Source organism: Sipha flava, unplaced genomic scaffold, assembly GCF_003268045.1.
Source record: "Sipha flava isolate LNK unplaced genomic scaffold, YSA_version1 0_pilon_pilon, whole genome shotgun sequence".
Taxonomy (NCBI): domain Eukaryota; kingdom Metazoa; phylum Arthropoda; class Insecta; order Hemiptera; family Aphididae; genus Sipha; species Sipha flava.
The window spans coordinates 445,687-467,200 of NW_020271713.1; the positions used below are offsets into that span (position 1 = coordinate 445,687).

General features: G+C 26.7%; 1 protein-coding gene across 4 annotated transcripts; it reads right to left on the minus strand.

Annotated features, from left to right (window-relative positions):
• Window positions 1–2,753: 2,753 nt before the first annotated feature.
• Window positions 2,754–19,654, minus strand: LOC112686727 (cyclin-dependent kinase 12-like). 4 transcript variants are annotated; one of them, XM_025559491.1, is made up of 14 exons: window positions 19,117–19,653; window positions 16,208–16,270; window positions 15,299–16,058; window positions 15,027–15,146; window positions 14,828–14,968; window positions 10,413–11,458; window positions 7,249–7,605; window positions 6,847–7,010; window positions 6,575–6,771; window positions 5,919–6,123; window positions 5,565–5,833; window positions 4,230–4,358; window positions 4,001–4,160; window positions 2,754–3,085 (listed from the first exon to the last, which is right to left on the minus strand). In XM_025559491.1, the coding sequence occupies exons 3-14, from the start codon at window positions 16,027–16,029 to the stop codon at window positions 2,978–2,980; spliced, it is 3,627 nt and encodes a 1,208-aa protein (XP_025415276.1). In that variant the 5' UTR covers window positions 16,030–16,058; window positions 16,208–16,270; window positions 19,117–19,653; the 3' UTR covers window positions 2,754–2,977. The 4 variants fall into 4 exon arrangements, with proteins under 4 accessions (XP_025415276.1, XP_025415992.1, XP_025417488.1 ...); XM_025560967.1 differs by lacking the exon at window positions 2,754–3,085 and adding an exon at window positions 3,625–3,793 and having other exon boundaries at window positions 19,117–19,654; XM_025561703.1 differs by lacking the exon at window positions 15,299–16,058 and having other exon boundaries at window positions 2,757–3,085; window positions 19,117–19,644.
• Between the last annotated feature and the right edge of the window lie 1,860 nt (window positions 19,655–21,514).

The following is a 21,514-nucleotide window of genomic DNA, read 5'->3' on the forward strand; positions in this document are numbered from 1 at the left end:
TGAACTGAAATTGATGCAAAATAAAGCATTTTTTTGGGAGGGGATGGGGGTAAAATAGTTAAATTTGCGGTTCATGGGCCGGTTTGTTTCATATTTCCTGGGCCGAAAATAATTGCCAATCCACCCTTGAATATAACAAACGTTTAAAATAATTTTTAAGTTTTTTGAAACATTTGGGGGGAGCTGTAGTCCACTAGGCACCCCTCATTACATACGCCACTGCAGCGTATTATGTTATCTCGTGCGGTGTGCGGTGGCGTGCCTACTGCACAAAAATAGCATTGATTTTAAAATATCTAAAAGGTTCATGAGGATCTATCTCCTGTATTTTCCGCGGGTAGGCCCCATAGAGGGGGGCGCCAAAATTTTTTTTTTTGCGCCGGGATATTAATTAAATACGGCACTGCTTCAAATAAAAAATGACAAGAGATCTTTTTTATTGTATTTTGGATTTTGTTCCTTACGGTTTTAAGTTCGAAAAATTTTAGCCATTTTTGAGCTATTTAATGACATTTTAATTTTGGTAGTTTTTTTGTTATAATTCGGTTAAAAACATTCGTAAAAATTTGAAATTTGGGTTGTTTACTTATATTATCCTTACCTAGACATGGTAACATTTTCAAAACATTTGAGTGACTTTTGAGTTTTTATATTTCCTAATTATAATTATATAAATTGTTCTTAAGCTATTCTTAAACGCTTAAAATTAAATAAAAGATTCCCTCGTCCGCTCAGAAACGTTTTTTATCGAATGCAACAATCGCATTCAAATTGAATACAGTAAAATTACACTATCCTGCCCGAGATTTTTTTTAGAACTGATTTAATATATATATTCATTTAGTTCCGTTTCACTACAATACAAATTGTCACAAATTATTTCGTATACATTAGTTTAGGTCATAGGCGTGTCCAGACTTCCAAGGCTGGGGAGGCCAGTTATAAAATTTAAATTTTTTTATTACTACAGCGATCTATAATCTATATTTGTAACTTATTTTTGTTGCGTGGAAGTTATATAGCAACTGAAATTTTTTGACCCCACCAAATTAAAGATTTTCTTGATCTTAAAACTGGTTTCCTATGCTATTACAACTATGAACTAATAAATAAAGCCTATTCAGAACCGTGTTAAAGGGGGGGGGGGGGTCAAAGGGGGTAATTGCTCCCGGGCGCCGTAGTTTTTTAAAAGTAAGGGGGCGCCCTTATCTGCACTGACTACCTGTACCCAGTGGCCCTGTAGAAAAAATTTTGCCCCGGGGCGCTGAAATGTTTGACACGTCTTTGGGCCTATTAATTAATTTGCTACTTATAACTATAGTTATTTTTTATAAATATTTTATCAACTATACATCAATCTTCTATAAACGTCTTATTACAGTTATTACACAATAAACAGTTATTTACCAGTTTGGTTAAACAAATAATTTGTTAAAATATTACAAATAATAAAATTCAATATATTTAAAATTTAAATTTACGTTCTACCTAAAATTACCTACTGTTTCAGCCACGGATATAGATACTAAATATATAATATAATCTATGTATATATCCGTGGTTTCACCATCATAAGCCAAGAGGCCAAGAACGTCGCTGAGGAGGCCTATGCCCACCCTGCCTCCCCCACAGACACGCCTATGGTTTAGGTTATTGTAAGTAAATTAATTCAAGTACTGCTAATCAGTAAACAAAAAATCTACATACCTATTATATGTGAAATTACTTATTAATATCACATAATATTCAACTATTGTGCACTAAACATAATACTTCAACAGATGTAAATAAAAATACAATTTTGTTTTACATATTTTTAATATTATAATAAAAAATAAATAATATACATATATAACAACGTAGATCAAGTGTAAAGTTGAACTAATTGTTCGCAAAATAGTTAAAAAATTTTCAAAAGTCCTTTTAGTAATAGTTTCTTTGTTTGTATTAATAATTACTGTATTACTTGACAAGTATATATTATAAATGTTTGTTTAAAAAATATTTTAACGATTGAATACAATATACTGTGTTTATATGTTTGTAATATACTACAAATTATAAATTGGTATTCAAAGATCTATAAATTAATTTAATACAAATTTGAGTACTTAAAAGTTTTAAACCGTTATATAATAATATAATTAAAAATATAACTACTTAAATCTACCATACAGAAACTTAGCTAGCTTTTTGAAAATAGTGTGAAAGAAGTAACAGCAAGTTCAATATCATTAGTACCCTGATGAACGATTGCTATACATTTATTAAGTATCTAATAATAACACAGTAAAACAATACATTTCAAATAGATAAATAATTGGAAAGCAATTAACACAGACATTTAAAACTTATTCTAATAAAAATATAAATCTAATTAGAGGTGTTATTTTCACGATGTTAGGAAAATAATTGAATTAACATTTACTTTGGCATAAATTAGTTACCTGTTATTTGTGAACAATGTACGAACCCGTTATACATTAATTTGGTGGTAGGAAATTTTAATGTTTAATTTTGTACATGTATCATTTCTCTTTCTCCAATAAGTACTTTTATTTAAAAATTTTTTTTTAATACAAATTCTACTTATTAAATGTTTTTTTTTGTTCATGAATTATCAACTTGTACAGGCAAAAAATACATTTCAACAAAAAAATATCATATTTTTTTTTAGAAATGTATAGAAATAAGTATTAAAAAGTTTACACAACGAAAAAAAAATAAATAAATATAAAACAAAACTAAATCATAAAAGTGTTCAAAATACATGTGAAAAAAATATATATAATAATCATATAGTTCCTTGTACAAATTAAGTAATACCGAAGTATAAAATTATTTAACATGTATAGATTTTGTATACATGTATATATACACACACAGATATATATATGTATATACATAAAATAAAAACCGAGTTGAGAGAAAATAGCGAGGCTTAATAAAAAAACCACCTTTTTTAGAAGCATTATATCTAAAACCGTCCAGTTTTTGGAAGAAAAGTATTTAAGCATGGATTAAATTGATTGATTGGTGGAGTCAAATTCATATCATCAATTATATCAACTGTTGTACTAGACACCTACAAAATAAAAATATAAAAATAATTTAATTTGTACTTCATATATTTTTTTTTTATATAAAATTAATTATAATTTCATTGTAGGTTGAGATAAATTATAATTTTACACAATATAAAATTAAATTTTTTCAAAAAACTAGATCATTTTTTGCATGAATTGCTTCCAACATTCAATAATTAATGTTAGATATTAGTACATGCATTTGAAAACAACTACAAATTGATTCAACCAAGGTTTACAGTTGTGAGACACAGTATAAATGTACACTGTATTTAAATCAATGTAAATTTAAATCTGTATTGTCAACATAGATTTTATATTGCAAGAATTGCTTCCATTACTAAAATATTAGTATCAGATATTAGTACTTGCGTGCCTTATACATTTTAATGTTAAAGACAACACTTTTAATCAAATTTAATATTTATTTAAATAGTTAATAGATGTTATAATACAATATATGAATAAAAATTGAATTTGAATAATTTTATCAAATGTTAATAATATTATATTGATGAAAATACTAAATAAAACTTCCCTTAAATGTCTTATAAATCAATCTTAAACAAGAAAATATAAAATTGATTATCGAGTTAAATTAATAACAATGGCCCGTTCAAACTCGTAAAACTTAATCAGCTTTAAATGTATATATGATTTTCTGATGATATCACTATTTAGTCTCTCTAACTTGAAAACATCTGTACCTAGAATTATTTTATTATTTAATAAGAACAAATATGTGAATTAAATACTGTTCAATATTTATTCTATTTATTATTTTTCAAATAAAAATAAATTATTTAAAGATATTTAACAAAAAATAAATGGTTATAAATATTTTTGAATATATTTGTAGAATCAAAAAAATGAAAAAAAAACTAATTTTTTAATAGTTTAATACCAATACATACCTCATCTATTTCTATATTGTGACTAGACTTTTCAAAATTATTATCTGATTTCATTAAACTATTATGTGCTGTTGCAGTATCACTTTCAGCCTCATTGGTATTAGTTTCATTATTTGACCTTACACCATCAACTGAATTATTTTGTAGATCAGTAGGATATCTTAAGAACAAAAATAATAAGTATACTATATATATATAAAATAAAATAAAACTTCAAATATTAACCTACCCCATGGCAATTAATGGTTCGCCAGTTTCATTAGTTCTAGGTTGGTTTTCTCTCCTTTGATCTCGTTTTCTTTTTTTGCTCCAAAGCTCATGACAATCTTGCCATGTTGGTAATGCTGTAACATCCATTCTGCAAAAATAATTGTAAACATATTGCTTGATAAAATATAATAAATAATAATAATATTTATACTTATATATAAATTAAGAGGAATATAAAAATTTTATATTTTAAGAGTAAAAGCATTAGTTATACATAAAACATAACAACTATCTGTGAAATTTTATTTGGCGTTGGACTAGAATAACAAAGAACATGACTTAGACCCTTCAATGGTGTACATCTAAGCGCAAAATTATTACTATAGTAACATGCCAGGTGCCATATGCTATAAGGATTGTAGGATATATAGGATATTTACTGTTGTCAAATGTTGCCAAACAAATACTATGAGGTTTAAGGCATCCCATACAAATACTATACTACTTTTATTTACTTTATTCAATGTTAATAATTAACTAACTACATAAAGTAAGTTATATTTATTATAATATTATAGGATATTAAATACGAAGTCTGAAAATTAAGTAATGAGACTGATTTTTTTTCCACGCTTGTGATAATACTGCAGCATTGACCATTTGTACATAATAAAGTGGCACCCCTCCTCAAGATTGAGCAAATCAAAAGTGAAGACCATGATTATTTGCTTCTTCGATAGCCATGGGGTGGTTCATAGGAGTTCATTTTACCTGGACAGACTGTTAATGAGGTCTTCTACTGTGCTGTATTGTAAAGACTTCGAAAAAGGGTCGACAGAATGCGTCCAGATATCGCGAGAAATTGGATTATCCACCACGACAACACGCCTTACCACACTGTCTTCAGTGTCACGTAGTTTTTGATCTCTAAAGAGATTCCAGTGTTACCGCAAACGCTCTATTTACCAGATCTATCCCCATGCGAATTCTTTTTGTTTCTCAAAGTCAAAAGTATTGTGAAAGGGACGCATTTTAAGACGATTGAGGATATCCAAACGGCTGTGTGAGGATGATATACATGCCGGTTGAAAATTTAGAAAATTGCTAAAATGCATGGAAAAATCACTGGAGTCGCCTTTTTAGTACAAAAGGAAACTACTTTTAAGGGGATCATTTTGTAATTGAATAATATTTAAATATAGAATTTTATCGCCTCAGTCTTAATGCTTAATTGTCAAACTTCGTATTATCAGCTTAAATAAATTATCTATAATCAGAAATATTAAACTGGAAACAAATGGTAAATAAAATATCTGTAAATTTGTTTAATAAATATTATCACTTCTGTACTAACTTATCAGGTTGAACATTTTTCAACCAATTGCATTTAAGAGCTTTGTCAGCAGTAATTCGTTTGCTAGGATCTAATTCTAACATATGATCTAAAAGGTCCAAAGCACTATCATTCATAAATGTAAATTCTTCACGTATACGACGACGATGAACTTTTTTGGCTTTTAATGAATGCCAGAAAGGTAAGTTAATAACAGTAGGCCATACAGCTGGTGTTGGGCTTCCGCATAAACGAGATATAGTTTCCAATTGCATCATTTCTTCATTAGCCTATAACAAAATATTATTTTAAAATGATACTAAGTATAAAACTGGGTAATACTAATTACATAATATATTATTAGATATATATTACCTGAAATAAAGGCTTTTTTAAGAACAATTCACCCAAAATACATCCACAAGACCAAACATCTATCGATGTACCATACCTCTCTTCACCAAGTAATAATTCAGGTGGCCTATACCATAGTGTAATCACCTTATTGGTATATGGTCTCTGTCTATCTTGAGCGTTATATAATCTAGCTAAACCAAAATCAGCTAACTTCACTTCACCTCTGCAATTTAAAAAAATGAAATATTTTTGATAAGTAATAGCTTTTTACAAACGAAATAATTAAAACGGTTGATTGAAACTGATACTTACTACATTACATTTAGTTTAAATTCTAAAAATGTAATCATATTATTTTATTTAAAAATATTTACAGTACAATCTCGGCAATCCGGTGTTAATCAGTGTGTTCAATGTGTAACCAGTTAGATATAGTGTTTTATTACGAATTACATTAAAATATCGCAACAACGAAATTGTTTTTTATGTGAACCCCCGTTAATCTATCGTTTTCGATAATCCGACAGTAACGTGGTCTGAAATGTGTTGGATGACGGAGAGTGTACTGTATTTATTTTATCATAGTATTTTACGATCTAAAAGTTAATTCATTTTAATCTATCATACAAGCAATTAAATTAAGTAAAATAATTTGTTTTTAATTATCACATTACTTGTTATTCATCAGGATGTTACTACATTTGATATCTCTATGAAGGAAATTTCGACGGTGACAATAATTTAAACCTTCCAACAACTGTCGCATAATACTAGCATTATGCATCTCGTTAAAATCTACCATTCCAGATTCTAACAGTCCCATAAGATCGTGATCCATATACTCGAAAACTAAATAAAATGACCCTCTATCCTATATATCAATAATACATTATAAAAAAATAAAATCATAAAATTTGAAATAAAAAATAAATGTATAATAATTTACTTTTTTAAAATCGAGAGCATCTTGTTTATCAGTAACAATTTCTCTGAGATTAACAATATTTTTATGATTTAATTGTCGTAAAATTTTTATTTCTCGAACAGCAGTAATTGGAAAACCTTCTTTTTCATTTTCAAGGCGAACCTTTTTCAGTGCTACAAATGTGCCTATTAATACAATATAAATAAATCATTATATAAGTAGAACTTGGATGTTCATGCTATATAAAATATCACAATATGCACATTATATACACATATCTAAGTACGAATTTTTAATGAAATGTGTATTATTATACATTTATTGTTGGTCAATTATTATATATAGGTAAAAACCTTAAAATATATCTATTCTGTGTTGGATATAAATTTTATTTAATTTACTAAATATTTCTAAAATGCATACCTGTAGTTTTATCTTTTGCTTTATATACTTGACCATATGTTCCTTCACCTATTTGATTGATTACTTCAAACATATCAACACATTGCTCTCCCCAATCAATAGGACTAGCTGCAGCAGATTTTGCACCCCGTCTTCGATGAATTACTCTAGGTCGCTTAATCTTAATATTGGGATCTGTAGGGCGAGTGAGTCGTTCTGTATTGGAAGTAAATGAAAAGCTTTGTTGGAATCCTGATCCCAAGCCTAACATGATAGATCTTTTAATAGCATTTTGTTGAAAATCAGGCAAAGGATGCATAACTATTTCTGCTAAAGAAAGTTTTTTATCATCAGTATTTACTGAATCTGAAACAGATCCTAAAAATCCAAAACATTTGAATTATTATTTTATAAATAAAACTACAAATACTATTTTTTTTTTTAATTTAAAAAATATAACAATAAAACGGTATAAAAATAATATAATACAATAAACATACATATAGACTCATATGACATTAAATTAAATCGGGAAATTAATGCACTAGCTATGATTATGAGGACTAGAAATGAACATTTTATCATGTTATATACATTGTATGAACGGGGAGATTCAATCATATCAACATTATCACCTTATAGCATCTACCGCAGAATAAATTAAATAAGTATATTAGCACGTAAGCTGTTATATTAATTATACACACTCATAAACACCATATCGGAACCATATCATGTCTAGTCCTCGATATCGAAATTCGTGATTCAATGTAAGCAAAAACAAACCACTATTAAATTGAAAAAAATTTCGTTTAAATTAACGTAGGAGCATTGTTCAACATGAGTTATATAATCTGTGATGGATTTAAACACCTGACATTGAAATAATAATATCAATGAAGACAAAAATCTTTAGGACTGTGAGTTACTAAGTAGCAATTTATAGATTTATTTTTATTGTTTTACCTCAGAAAACCTAATGTCAACTTCCTAGAAATGTTGTACTCATAATATTTTTCACAAAAGTATCATGAGTCATGTAATTAATAATACATATTGTTAATACATGAGAGGAAAAATATAATCTCAAGACGCATCAACACATTTTTAATCACTCTCTTGAGGCAATCCTAGTTCTACATAAAGTTAAATGGATTTGTGTTGTTGAAAACGAAAATTTTAAATATGAAAACGTGTAACAAATTTTTAAAAATATATTATAATTTAAATATAAACATATCTATTATAATAGGTAATGTTGTTTTTGATAATTACATTATTTATTTAATTGATTGATAATCTTATGTTTCATGTTAAATTTAAAATTCTAATAGTTTAATTTTTAAAAGAAATAAAAATAGAAAATATGATTACTTAAATATTTGTGAATTAATATATAATATAACTTAGGGAAAAAATGTAATGCATAGTTTATAAATTTATATACTTAATATATAAAGGTTTTAATTATTTGAAATAAAAACATATTTTTTTTGTTATGTTATGTGAAATATGTGTATTACGTAATATTCACCTATATATTTAAAAAGCTACTTAACTATTATAATACACTTTGTTTAAAAAAAAATTTCATTAAAATTATAATTGTACTTTAATTTTGTAATGGTAAGGAAAGAATGATCTAATATAATAGTATAACGACGGGGAAGGCATAGACTTCAAAAATATGAGAACTCATGAACTATATAATAATATTTTTAATTATGTTAGCAAAATTAAATTAAAAACTGTTACATAAAATATGTACATTTATTTTACTTTGTAATTGTCATTATATTATTGATAAAAAATTTATTTAAATTCATATACCTAACTAAAATTAACAACGATCACGCAATTTTTAAAATTATATTTATGTTCTTTGATGTAAGTATGAAGCTTAATATTATTTTTATCATTTTCATTTAAAGAAATACTTAAAGTAAGTTTGTGTTTGAATTTAAATAATTCAAATAGTAAACTGGTTATCTTTCTTTTTCTTATCTCATTCGTCTTTCACCCAACTATTTTTGGCTAGCTAACCTTGTCCTAAACCTCAATTCATCTCAATTTTTTGCATCCTTTACGCACACATATCACCCACTCATATCATTCTCAATTGTATCCAACCATATCTTTTTTGGTTTCCTCTTCCTCTTTTCCCTTCAACGTTAATTTTCTAAACAACTCCTACTGATTTCGTTTTTTCTCATCTTATCATATGCCCAAATCATCTCAGTCTATTTTATCTCATCTTGTCAACCATAGACGCTACATCAATATTACCTCTTGTATTATTCTATCTTCTCTTGCCACTCCGCTCATCCATCTCAGCAATACTCATACTCTGTTCTATTCTCCTGTCAACCACCCAAAACTTCGAATCATTTAGCATAGTTGGTCTCACTGCACTCAAGTAAAATTTACCTTTCAGCTTCAATGAAATTCTCTCATCACAAATAACACCTAACGTTTCTCACAATTTCATCCAACCATACTTAATCCTATGTTTTACATCCATATTAAAGCCCTCATCCTTTTGTATAAATGATCCTTAATGTTTAAAGTTCTCAACTTCACCTATCATGACACCACTCATTGTTATTGGTCTCCTCATACCCTTAACTTCTTGGTATCTTCCTCCAAAGTCATGCTCTATATACTTTGTTTTATTTTTACTAATTCTTAATCCTTTTCTCCTTTAAGAGCTAACCTCCACTCATCCAACCTATTATTTATATCTTCTAGATTTTCTCCTACCAAAATCATATCATCAGCAAACATCATATACCATGGTATCTCGCCTTTGTTAGTCTTTCATATTTTCATCCATTATTACAGAGAATAAATAAGGACTTAGAGCCGACCCCTAATGCACACCAACTCCAACTGGTTATCTTTATTTAATAATATTAATTTAATATATTTCAATAATTAAACTGTTTTTCTTTAGAAATAAAATTAATAATTGAATATGTTCTACCATTCTTATGTCATCTTGCTAATGGTAAACAAAAAAATGAAAAGAAAAATTAACTTGCACATAGGAATTGCTCAATCTGATGAAATGCAATAAATGATGAATGAGCAGGAAAGCTTAATGTTCACATTCCAAAACTCATAAGAAATGATATAAAGACATTAATTATAAATTTAAGTAATACTATAAATATAAACAAACTTACCTGGTGGTAAGGGTAAATCTTTTATGCTTTTTCTCGAACTCTTATACTCGGAATCTGGAGATAATTCATCATGTATAGGATAAACAGGGGGCATTGGTAGTGGCATTTTAGAGATCGAATCTTTATTTTCAATTACTTCTGGCATTTTTTTATCTGGTGATGTTATTATTGATGTTAATGTAGGAATAGGTTCTAAAAAATTGTCTACTCCGTTTATTAAAAATTCTTCTTTAGATACAGATGGGCTTTGATTTTCTACTGATATTGTAGGTGCTAAGTCTAATATTGATGATGTGACTGATTTTATATTAGATGTTTCAAATTCAGATACAGAATTTTGAGTTCTTTTGTTGTAAGTTTCAACTGTTCTACAAGAATCAATATCATCACAGATATTATTTAATAATTTTAAATTTGAATCCTTTATATTCGAATCCTTTATATTAGTATTATTTTGTTCATTATCAGAATCATCATGTATTTCAACTACTTCATTTTCATTAATAGTCTTGGTATTTACTTGGGTTAAACATTTCATAGCCAATTCTCGCATCTGTCGATCTTTAACTAATTCGGCAAAGAGACTTGTTTCACTAAGTTTTACTTTAGGATTAAATTGTTTAGCTGGACTTTTGGTTTCTTTCTTTTTTTTAGAAACTGAAGAATAACCTTCAGGAGAATCGCTATCAGAATGTTTTTTGTTAGCTCTTGCATCCTTTACTGGGGAAGAAGATCTACTATGATTATGAATATTTTTTGAAGGAGATCGTGAATATTTGGGCCTAGTATGACTTGATTTTTTAGAAGAACGAGGGTTATGAGGTGATACTACACGTGATACATGAGACGTGTGCTTCGAGGTTTTCGATGTAGTACGTGGCGGAGATTTTTGTCCACGTTTTGGTGAGTGATATACATGGTCATGCCTCGGCAAATGAGGAGAATGTGAATGAGAATGAGAACGTGATCGAGACCGAGAATATCCCTTGGAAGTTCTCCTCACATGTTCATATTGTCGACGATCTCGAATAGGACTTCTTGATAATCTGAAATCAAATATTTAATGTTTTAATACTTTCAACTATAATATTAATAATATAAATTATATAACTATAGATAGGTAATATTATTTTTCTGTTGATCAGTATTGTATACTCATTTACAAGTTAAGGGCATGTTGGATGCACGTAAAAGCATGGCACGTTAAATAATTAAATCTAATGGATACTATATATAGTACTAGTGATCAGGCAAGTGACTTGATTAATGAAAGATCCATCAACCACTCTGCCATGCCGTGCTCAATATTTATATTTTATATACAACAAAATAAAATATACGAGAAAAAAAAATTAAATATTTGCAAATAAGTTTTCAAGATTTTCATTAAGGCCCAAGCAAACAGTCAATTATTTCAATCAAAACATACCTATCTTTTTTCAATCATACCGATCGACAGAATAATGAGATAAGACTTTTGGAAATTGTTTTAAATTTTTAAATACGTGTACTAGAGATCGATTAGTCTAATTTTTCAAATTTTGGTGCCAAAAACCTACAAATTTGGTTTGAATATTTTTAAAATTAAGAAATTTTAAATTTTGATTGTTCTAAATTAAAATTAGAAAACTTGAAATATGGTCAGATTGATCCCATGTAGACAAAATAATGAATTTAAATAAATTTTTAAAAATCTTGTCGCATTAATAACTTAATAGGTTGATCGGTAGAATTGACAAAAAGTACATACTTTTAGCAAAAAAAAAACATACTTTCTGAACTGTTCGCGGCATAGATTAAACACACATATGTGTAGATAGCTAGCTCATGCTATGTTAAAATACGGCAACCAAATATACGGATATTTTGGATCCCGGTGACTAAACTCCGTTTCAAAAAAGACATATCGCATATCAACATATCGCTCTCGCGCATACTCGAGGCCAATTTCTCCCATTTTCGCCGAAACGAGGCGTCGATTACGCGCGACAGTCACTGATAAAAATTGTTTAGATATGGTACAGCGGTTTCAATTTAATTTAATTAATTTAATTGAATTTAATTAATTAGGCTTAGGGACTTATAGCTCTAAAAATACACAAATTTGAATATAAATATGCTTCTAAAATGATTAAAATATGCATTTAAATGCATAAAAAAAAAACCACATAGTACACAAAATAAAACGTGTCCATCTGATTTATTAAAATATTTTTAAACTCCGAAACTAAACTTTGTAATCGACTATTCGTAGATTGTACTTTCGGCATTACACAATGTTACAAATTATCGCGTACGACGTTTTACGTATGATTCGACGTATATACATATATATAAAGTTTTTAATTTAAAATAACAAAATTGAGAAATTTGTCAAAATATCCAAAATAAACATAAAAATGTTAAAATATGCACTCTCCTAAAAAATCTATCTAATATGCAAAAATATGCACATTCAAATTTTAGATCTGATATCATAGCACCGAGAAACGAATTTATTTCACACTCTGCTATATTTAACAATAATCAAAAAATATGCAAATTCTAGAATTCCCTAAGCTTACTTATAATAAATCGAATAATTATTGTGATATCAAACCTGCACGAGTGGTTGTAAAATGAATATCCAAAAGTATTAAAATATTTTAAAAAAAGTTAAGACGAGCGTCGCGTTTTACGGTTAGCGCAAGCAGTGGCGCAACTACGGGTGGGGTTTGGGGGTTGTAAACTCCCCTCCAAATTTTTCTGAGATTCTTACAAATTCTACATAGGAAAAAAAAATGGTTTGTCTTGAACACGCGAAACGGCTGATTGATATGAAATATGAATATTATTCGTAATATAATAGATAATAATAATAACATGATGATATGGAACGTTACAAATAACGTCCGATCAACTTTAAAACATCAATAATATAGCTACTACGATTTCTCGATAGTCGATTGTACATTACTTTTTTTGAGGTGTCACAATATGAAATAGAAGTTTAATTTATAATTTAAATATTTTACTCATAAATCTGACTTAATCATATTTTCCTTATTCCCACCAAACATCTACAGAAAATGCTTGTTTTTTCTAAATTCACAATTATTAGTTTAATAGTTTTCTTAATTTTTTTTTAATATAAAATGTCAATAATAAAATGTTTATTAGCTGAAAAAGTTAGAAATTTCAATACAACGGTCCTTATAAATTGTACTCATTTGTGTGAACAATTTGGTACCACAATTTTTAAAAATAAGTATTTGAACTTGAAATTTTGCATCAACACTAATGATAATTTACAATGCACACAGATATATGGTTTGCAAGTAAACACTAATATAATTTCTTATACTGAACCCCTTAAAAAGTTTGCAAGAGCTTTATATATAACATAATTACAACTAACTCAAAAATATAATCATAATTTAAAGTATAACAATAAAATAATATAGACTATAAATTTGTATATTTTTTTTATAAATCATTGGGCAACGACAGGGGCAGATCCAGAATCGAGGAACTGTGGATCAAACCATTTTAAGAGGTCATTTATAAGAAACTGAATTAGAAATTTATACCTTGTAAAAAAAAAAAAAAACATAATATGCTCATAAAAATGTATAAGTATATTTATATTACATTTTAAAATTAGTGATACTACCAATAATGACTTATTTACGATTAATAAATATAATCTAATTTTATCAGTGCAACAAATGTACGGAACAAAATATGATTTACTTAACTTTCTACTAAAACGATATTATAATTTAAAATATAAATTATGAATTGAAAAATTTTAAATTTTGAATATATAAGGCATTCATTTTTCAAGTAACTCCAATGGGCCAACTATCCAAGAGTCCAAATCAAGGTCTAAAAAGAGAAAAAAATTTCCAAGAGGCCAATTTTGTCAACAAATATTAAATGTGGATCATCTGGCCCCCTGAATCTAGATCTGCCCCTGGGCAACAAATTACAATTTGAAAGTACTATAACTAATTGAATCCATAAAATATTGAGTTATTTTATTAATTGTAGCCTTTCTCTTATCCAGATAAGAATTCTGAATGTACATATAAGTTATTAAAATATTAAAATTACACAATTTGATTCATATAATTTTCCTAATAGCTTAAGATTACTTGAATAAATAATAACAATTAATATTATTAATTAATTGAGTGATAGTATAATTTATTGTTGATATTAAAATATCAGACAAACCGATCCCAAGTACTCATTTTTATAAATAAAGATAAGTATATTAATAATAATAAAAATGACATACATTAATTGAAAATATTCATGAATAGACTAATATTCAAGATTTGTATACAAAATGCATGATCATTAAGTTAATTGTGGTTTAAATATAATAGATATTACTTGCAAAATGAATAAAATATTTATAAATAATATACCTGTGACTATGAACTGGTGATCTTTCTTTGTCAGATTTATTTCTTCGTACTCTACTCCTCTCATACTTCTCACGAGTTCTTGAGGATTTCAGTCCATCAGTGTCATATCTATCATATTCGTCCATACGTTTTTTAGAATCACTGCAAATCAAGTTATATTAAAATAATTATAACTAATTACAATACTTAGAATACAGACCGACTATTTAGTTTCAAAACACTTCGAGAACAATAATTATATCGACTATCTGCTGGTTCAGGAGTTCGACTGTATTCTTTTCTTATTGCTATATTTAATAATGGCGGGCTCTTCGTCCAACTTAAAAATATTAGTATAAAATTAGATATTTAATAAATGTTGTGTTAAAACATAATAAATACTTTGATAAACCTTAAAAATATACAGGCTTATAAAATATTATACTGAAACCAATGTTATTTTGTTAACAATAGCCGGTCATCATTTGTTACCTTTTATCTTCTTTTTTAAGATGTTTGGAGTGTTTTTCTTCCTCTTTGTGGGTCACTTCAACTTTGGAAATTCTGATTTGAGCTGGTTTTGTTAAAGGTGGAGTATGTGACTCCTCAACAGTTTTTTTTTTGTTAATGGATTCGTTAAAATCACCATTATGTTTGGAAAGTTCCAAATTCGATTGCTTAGAATACTTATTATAACTATTATCACAGTCTGGTAATATATTAATTTTTAAATCCTTCTTCTTTTTTCTCCTTTTTGAACCAGGACTTTTAGGCTTTTTATTCAACTTTTTACTTTTTTTGCTTTTTAAATGTGCTACTTCTGTCATATCTATACAATTATTTAAACTTAAGTTGGTAGACATTGGAGAATCTTCTAGTATTGAATCCAGGTCCCAATGATTACTAAGAGGAGAACAGTCCACTAAAAGATTTTGAGGTGAAGTTACTCTAGTGATACGTATATTATTAGTAATTATTTTGTTATGATTCAAACGAAATATACCATGTTTCTCATCAAAATCACTATGGATTTCACCTGCCTCTGGACTACTTAGCTCTTCAGAACTGACGTCTGAATATTGGACTAAATTTCTATTTGAAGTATGTGCACAATGTTTTTTGTATGTTTTATGTTTTATTTTGTGTTTCTTTTTTTCTTTTATCTTTCGAAAAGTTTTTTCTTTTATAGATGTATTGCATTTTCTATCCACTGCAGGGAGCATTTCTATGACTCATTCCCATTCATAAGTAACTATTTTATGAACAGTTTATTTATTTATTTATTTATTTTGTTTTTAATAAAAATATTTAAAAATTTAAAATAATATTTGTATTTAGTTAATTCAGTTGAAAATTGTAATATTAATTTTCTACAAGGATGTCTTTTGATGAATTACTTACAACTACTGTATTCCGTATCATGTTTGTAATTTTTATTGTAGCTTTACAATAAACCATTAGAATCTGAAACAGAAATATTCATTTATTATATTTAACTTGAAATACTAAAAATTTAAATCCTACATTTGAATAAGTACACAAGTATTTGTATATTCAAATACTATATTTGATTTTCAATTCAATCAATTTTTAATTTCATAACTATACTATAGTTTTTTTTATACCTAAGACAATTTTTAATCAAATCTAGTTATTCTATTATCTTGATAGATTATAAAGTAAAAACTTTAGTTATATATCCATAAGAATTTGAATTGTTTTAGCAAATGGTACACTTTTTTAACTTTAAATTTATAAAAATTGCACATTATTAATATAGAGTTTAAAAATTGTAAACATATTTAAAGAAATGTTAACAATAATAAAATTAATTTAAATGTCTAATATTTTATCAATTAATATTAATTAGTAAAATTTAAGCAGAATGCAGAATACAATTAGAATTAAAGATTGAGGGAAATGTAGGTATGCAATGTTTTTTACATTAAAAAAAGTTATTTTTATAAATAATCTACTTTTTTTTTAATTTTACGATATTTTTACTCATACTTAATTAGGAAATTAATGAAAAATAATTTAAAATTAGTATAAGTAACAAGAGGAAATGTGTTAATCATAAAATATATTCTCAGCAAATAAGGAATAATATGTTCAATAAAACTGACCACTTTAGTAACCTCTTGAGAATAAATAAATTGAACAAAAAATTTATTTCCTATAAATATTTAAATTTTGTAAGGGACAGAAAACAAAATTTTTTATGCATACTCATTCCTTTTTTTTATGCTTTAACTATGGATAAATTCAAATTTCAAATTCTAAATTATGGAAAATATAATTTTATATAAATCTAAAGGTGTATCCTATAGAAATATCAATTTTTATTTTCCAAATAGGAAGACCATTTATTTAATGTAATTATTCAGCTGGAATTTTTTTATAAATCTTTAAAAATTGGACCATTTCATTCAGAATTAATCAATTTTGTATACAGTTGTGTATAAAATGTGTAAAATAATTAACATACTCATGTATTTTTTTTTTTTTTTTACAATATGTGATTTATGATAAACATTTACAATAAATCCAAGTTATCTTGAAGCAGTTCAGAATAACAATACAATATTAAATTATATCTGAATTATGAAATATATATATATGTATATTTCATGATTCAAAATTTTAATAAATGCATAATTTAAATATTAAAATGAGTGAGCATGCTAAAAAATTACTCAGTATATGATTTTAAAAATATCTTAATGGATATGAAGTAGGTATTATTTAAGATTCTTAGTAAAGCAAGAAATTTATTGGTTTTACCATAATATATTTTTTTAGTGTATACGATTACAAAATTGCAAATAAAAGAATTACTTGAAAATTGAATACAAGATTATAAATGTCTCTTTTGTTAGAATTATTTTTTGAAACCAATGGTTCAAATGAATGAGAACAATTTATCTATATTTTCATTCATTTTTTTTATTATTTGTATTTCGAACATAAAATTAAGACATACTAGAAAATAGGTATACCAACTCAATGTATAATTTTACTTCTGAAACAAACAAGAAATTTCAGTTAATAGCTTATCAATCAACGGACTATTTTATCTCCACAAAATTACTCTTTATAGACATAAATTTACAAATAAACTATTGAATTTATAAGGGTTAAATTGTGTATAAAACAGATTTTTGATTAAGAATAATATTCAGTTTTCATCGCAATACAATTAGGAAATAAAATAATTTGAATATATATATATATATATATATTTTTGTTAGGTACAACAACAAATAATAAACAATATACTCAAATTTAAATTATTTATTTAACAATAAATAAAAAATTAACTTAATACATTGAATGACTGTTAATCCAAACAATTAAGACATGACAAGGCCTTAGTATGAAATCTTTATATTTAAAAAAAGACTAATATAATAAAAATAATATTACCTGAATACATAAAGGAATATTGGACACTGTCAAATCTAAGTCATAGAAGTAGTCACATTTAACTTTCAAATTATGTTAAATATTTTTAATAATTCAAACTCAACACCAAATAAGTATTACTTGTAAATTACCCCGTTATTTATTTTTAAATATTCATGAAGTATAAGTATGAGATTTACTTTTAATGCTATTAATTAAATTAAAAATGATTAATTATATACTATAAAGGTTTCTTATATTAACAAAAATGTTGATAATTTCTTCAAAAATCATTACGTGATAATTGAAACAAAACTCTAAGAAAAGACACCTAAAATATAATAACTTTTATACATATAATAATAAATATCTTTAATATATTTTTAGAGAACTGTATTTTAAGAGGACTGTATTTATTTTTAACCTGGTAATAAATTAGCTTATTTGTAAGCCCCACCCTGTATAAAATAATATAGGTATCATTATCATTGAATAGATAGACTAATCAACAATATTTATTAATCCTAGAGCAAATTATTTAGAATTGATTTGAATAGATTGGGGAAATTAATAACTTTTTGTAAAAGAATAAATCAAAATAATTAAAATGTAAATTCTCTCTATTAAACATTAAAAAAATTAATTTAAAATGACTATAATTATGCTATTATTACTATGTCTAACTAAACTATTTATATAGGTATTTTTATAATAAAAACATTTAATATCATATTAGAGTTTATTAAAACAATAACTAACAAACAATAACATAAGAAATGTTTTGTACAAGAAATTATTTAATAAAAATACTGTGGGGATGACTTAATCAGGGCCATTCTGATGTGAAATCATTGAGTATGATAAAGAAAGTATTATAAGATAATAAAAAAGAAAATACAACTTACCTTAAGTAGAAGACATGTAGCAGAAATTCAATTTTAACCGCGTTAACAATGACTAAATTAAATTAAGAACAAGTTGAAAAGTATAATATGACCACAAAGACGTCGCGATTTACTTTAAAAAAAAATACACATAATTGGGACGTTCCTTCCAACCTTTATTATTGTACTCGCGAATTAGTGAAATAACACATGACGCGCGTTATTATGAAGCACGTATTGATGCATTGACCACCGTGTGTGCGTGAGTGGTTGTCAACATTGTGAACGTGATTTGATCGGGCCTCGGGCCTAATGATATTGATTGCGTTGTATTTGTTGGTTTTTACCGAAAAACCCCGTATTAATGATTGACATGAAGTTTCTAGTTACTGGCGGTTTGTAACAATCGTAATAATCGTTCACGTGCGATGGTGCATTTCGCGAGTGTATATCATAAATTTCTCATTGAGACGGACACGACGGACAATCGGTTATCAGCGGACACCGTCTCCCGACGAATGAGAAATAAGATCGAGGCCATTTTCCATATTTTTTGTTAAATTGCACATACTGAGTCTTTGAAGGTACGCGGCTTATCGGATAACGCAGCGGTTCCACTAGTGATCACAACAGTCGACACGACAACAGTTCACTCAAGCGCGTGCAGATACCGTAAACGACCGACGACCGTATGAAGGCGTGGTACAACCAGACACGGGAAACGGAGCAGATTACAAATTAAAATAGTCTTCTAAGGACCGCTTCATCAGACGTGTCATAGGATCGTACCTTAAAAATAAAAATAAAAATAAATCGTTAATAGGCTTAATAGCGGAAAATACAAATGACGTACAAAATGTTTACTTTACAATGAGAATTATTATTGCAGTTATATTATTAACATAAGCTACTTTAAAAAATATATTTGTCTCACATTTATCAATACGTATATTTTGTTACATATTACATATTCATATTTTGCTTCATATACTTTAGACAATTATCTATTTTCGTTTGCTTTTGTAAATTTTCGATAAAGAGTAATTATTATTCATTAAAATTTATACCGTACAACGTATATTTACGTTTCGTATATATTATTGTACTAATTATTAATAAGATACATTTTTTAAAACTATAATTTAACATAATTTGCACAGAAAGTGTCTTATCTGGAAACGAAAGTTGTAAAAATCAAGTAAATCGTGAAACTGAACGTATAAGTGGGGAATGTTAAACAAGATTGTCTTAAACGGGTTTTAATGTATATTATTTTTATAATTATCGTCAAAATGATAAAGCTATTCATGTTTAATGTTGTTTTTTGATTTTCGTCGACATTAGAGTCGAAAAACGGAGATATAAATAAAAAATTACTATTAAGTATATAATGATGAAGTCCGAAAAACGTTTAACTTGAAATAAAAAATGGGCTAATGAAATATTGGACAAATTTGTTTTGTTTATATTTCAACATCTTCAAAATTACTCTAAAGATTCATAATATTGTATTAATAATCATTAACCAGCTGTTCATATAGTGAGTTAATTTAATATTTGTTGGTAAAAATGTTCGTAAACACCTCATATACCTTGTAATCAACTTTTAAGCCGAATCCACACTAGTAATACTAGTAGTACGTTGTGCATTGTATTCGGCATACATTTGTTTGTGCAGCACTAAATGTGTGCGTGTGTGGACGTGTTCAGTGAACACTGCTCACCGCATAATAGTGCACACAAATATTTTCGGCGCATGCCACATACGCGATTCGTCAGCTATGGGTTTTTTGCGTCGCAACATTCTAGTGTGGACGTATTTACGTGTTATTTATATTTTTCTGTTTCAAAAATAATCATAAATAGTAACTAAACTGCATGATAAACTGATTATGTCTGATGAATTAGTTATAATGAAAAAATAATAAATAAAATATGTGACTTACATTATTATACATAATTTAATCAAAATAAAGAAGAAAAAAAATCCAGGTATTATTGAATGAAACATTTCTATCAAAGCAGAAAACAATATGATTATGGCGAATTATTATTGATGACGAACACTCAGCGCACAATGAAAATATTTGATTATAAGTTATAAACGAGAATTTGTTTTTAAAAATATTTTCAGTATAAATATTTGCGGCGAATATTAGATTTGACACACAACGTAAATTTTTATTAGTGTGGACGCGGTTTAGAACGAATAAAATACGAATAATAATGAATTAAAAAAAAAAATAAAATAAAATATTTAAATATAATATATATTGTTATATTATAACAAATCACTTTATATGTGATAATAAAATGAAAATATGGAATATAAAAAAAAATTAAAAATCGCTTTATAAAATTACAAAAAGAAAATAAAAAAATTAAGACACTTGAATTGAAATTATTATGAAATTGAACC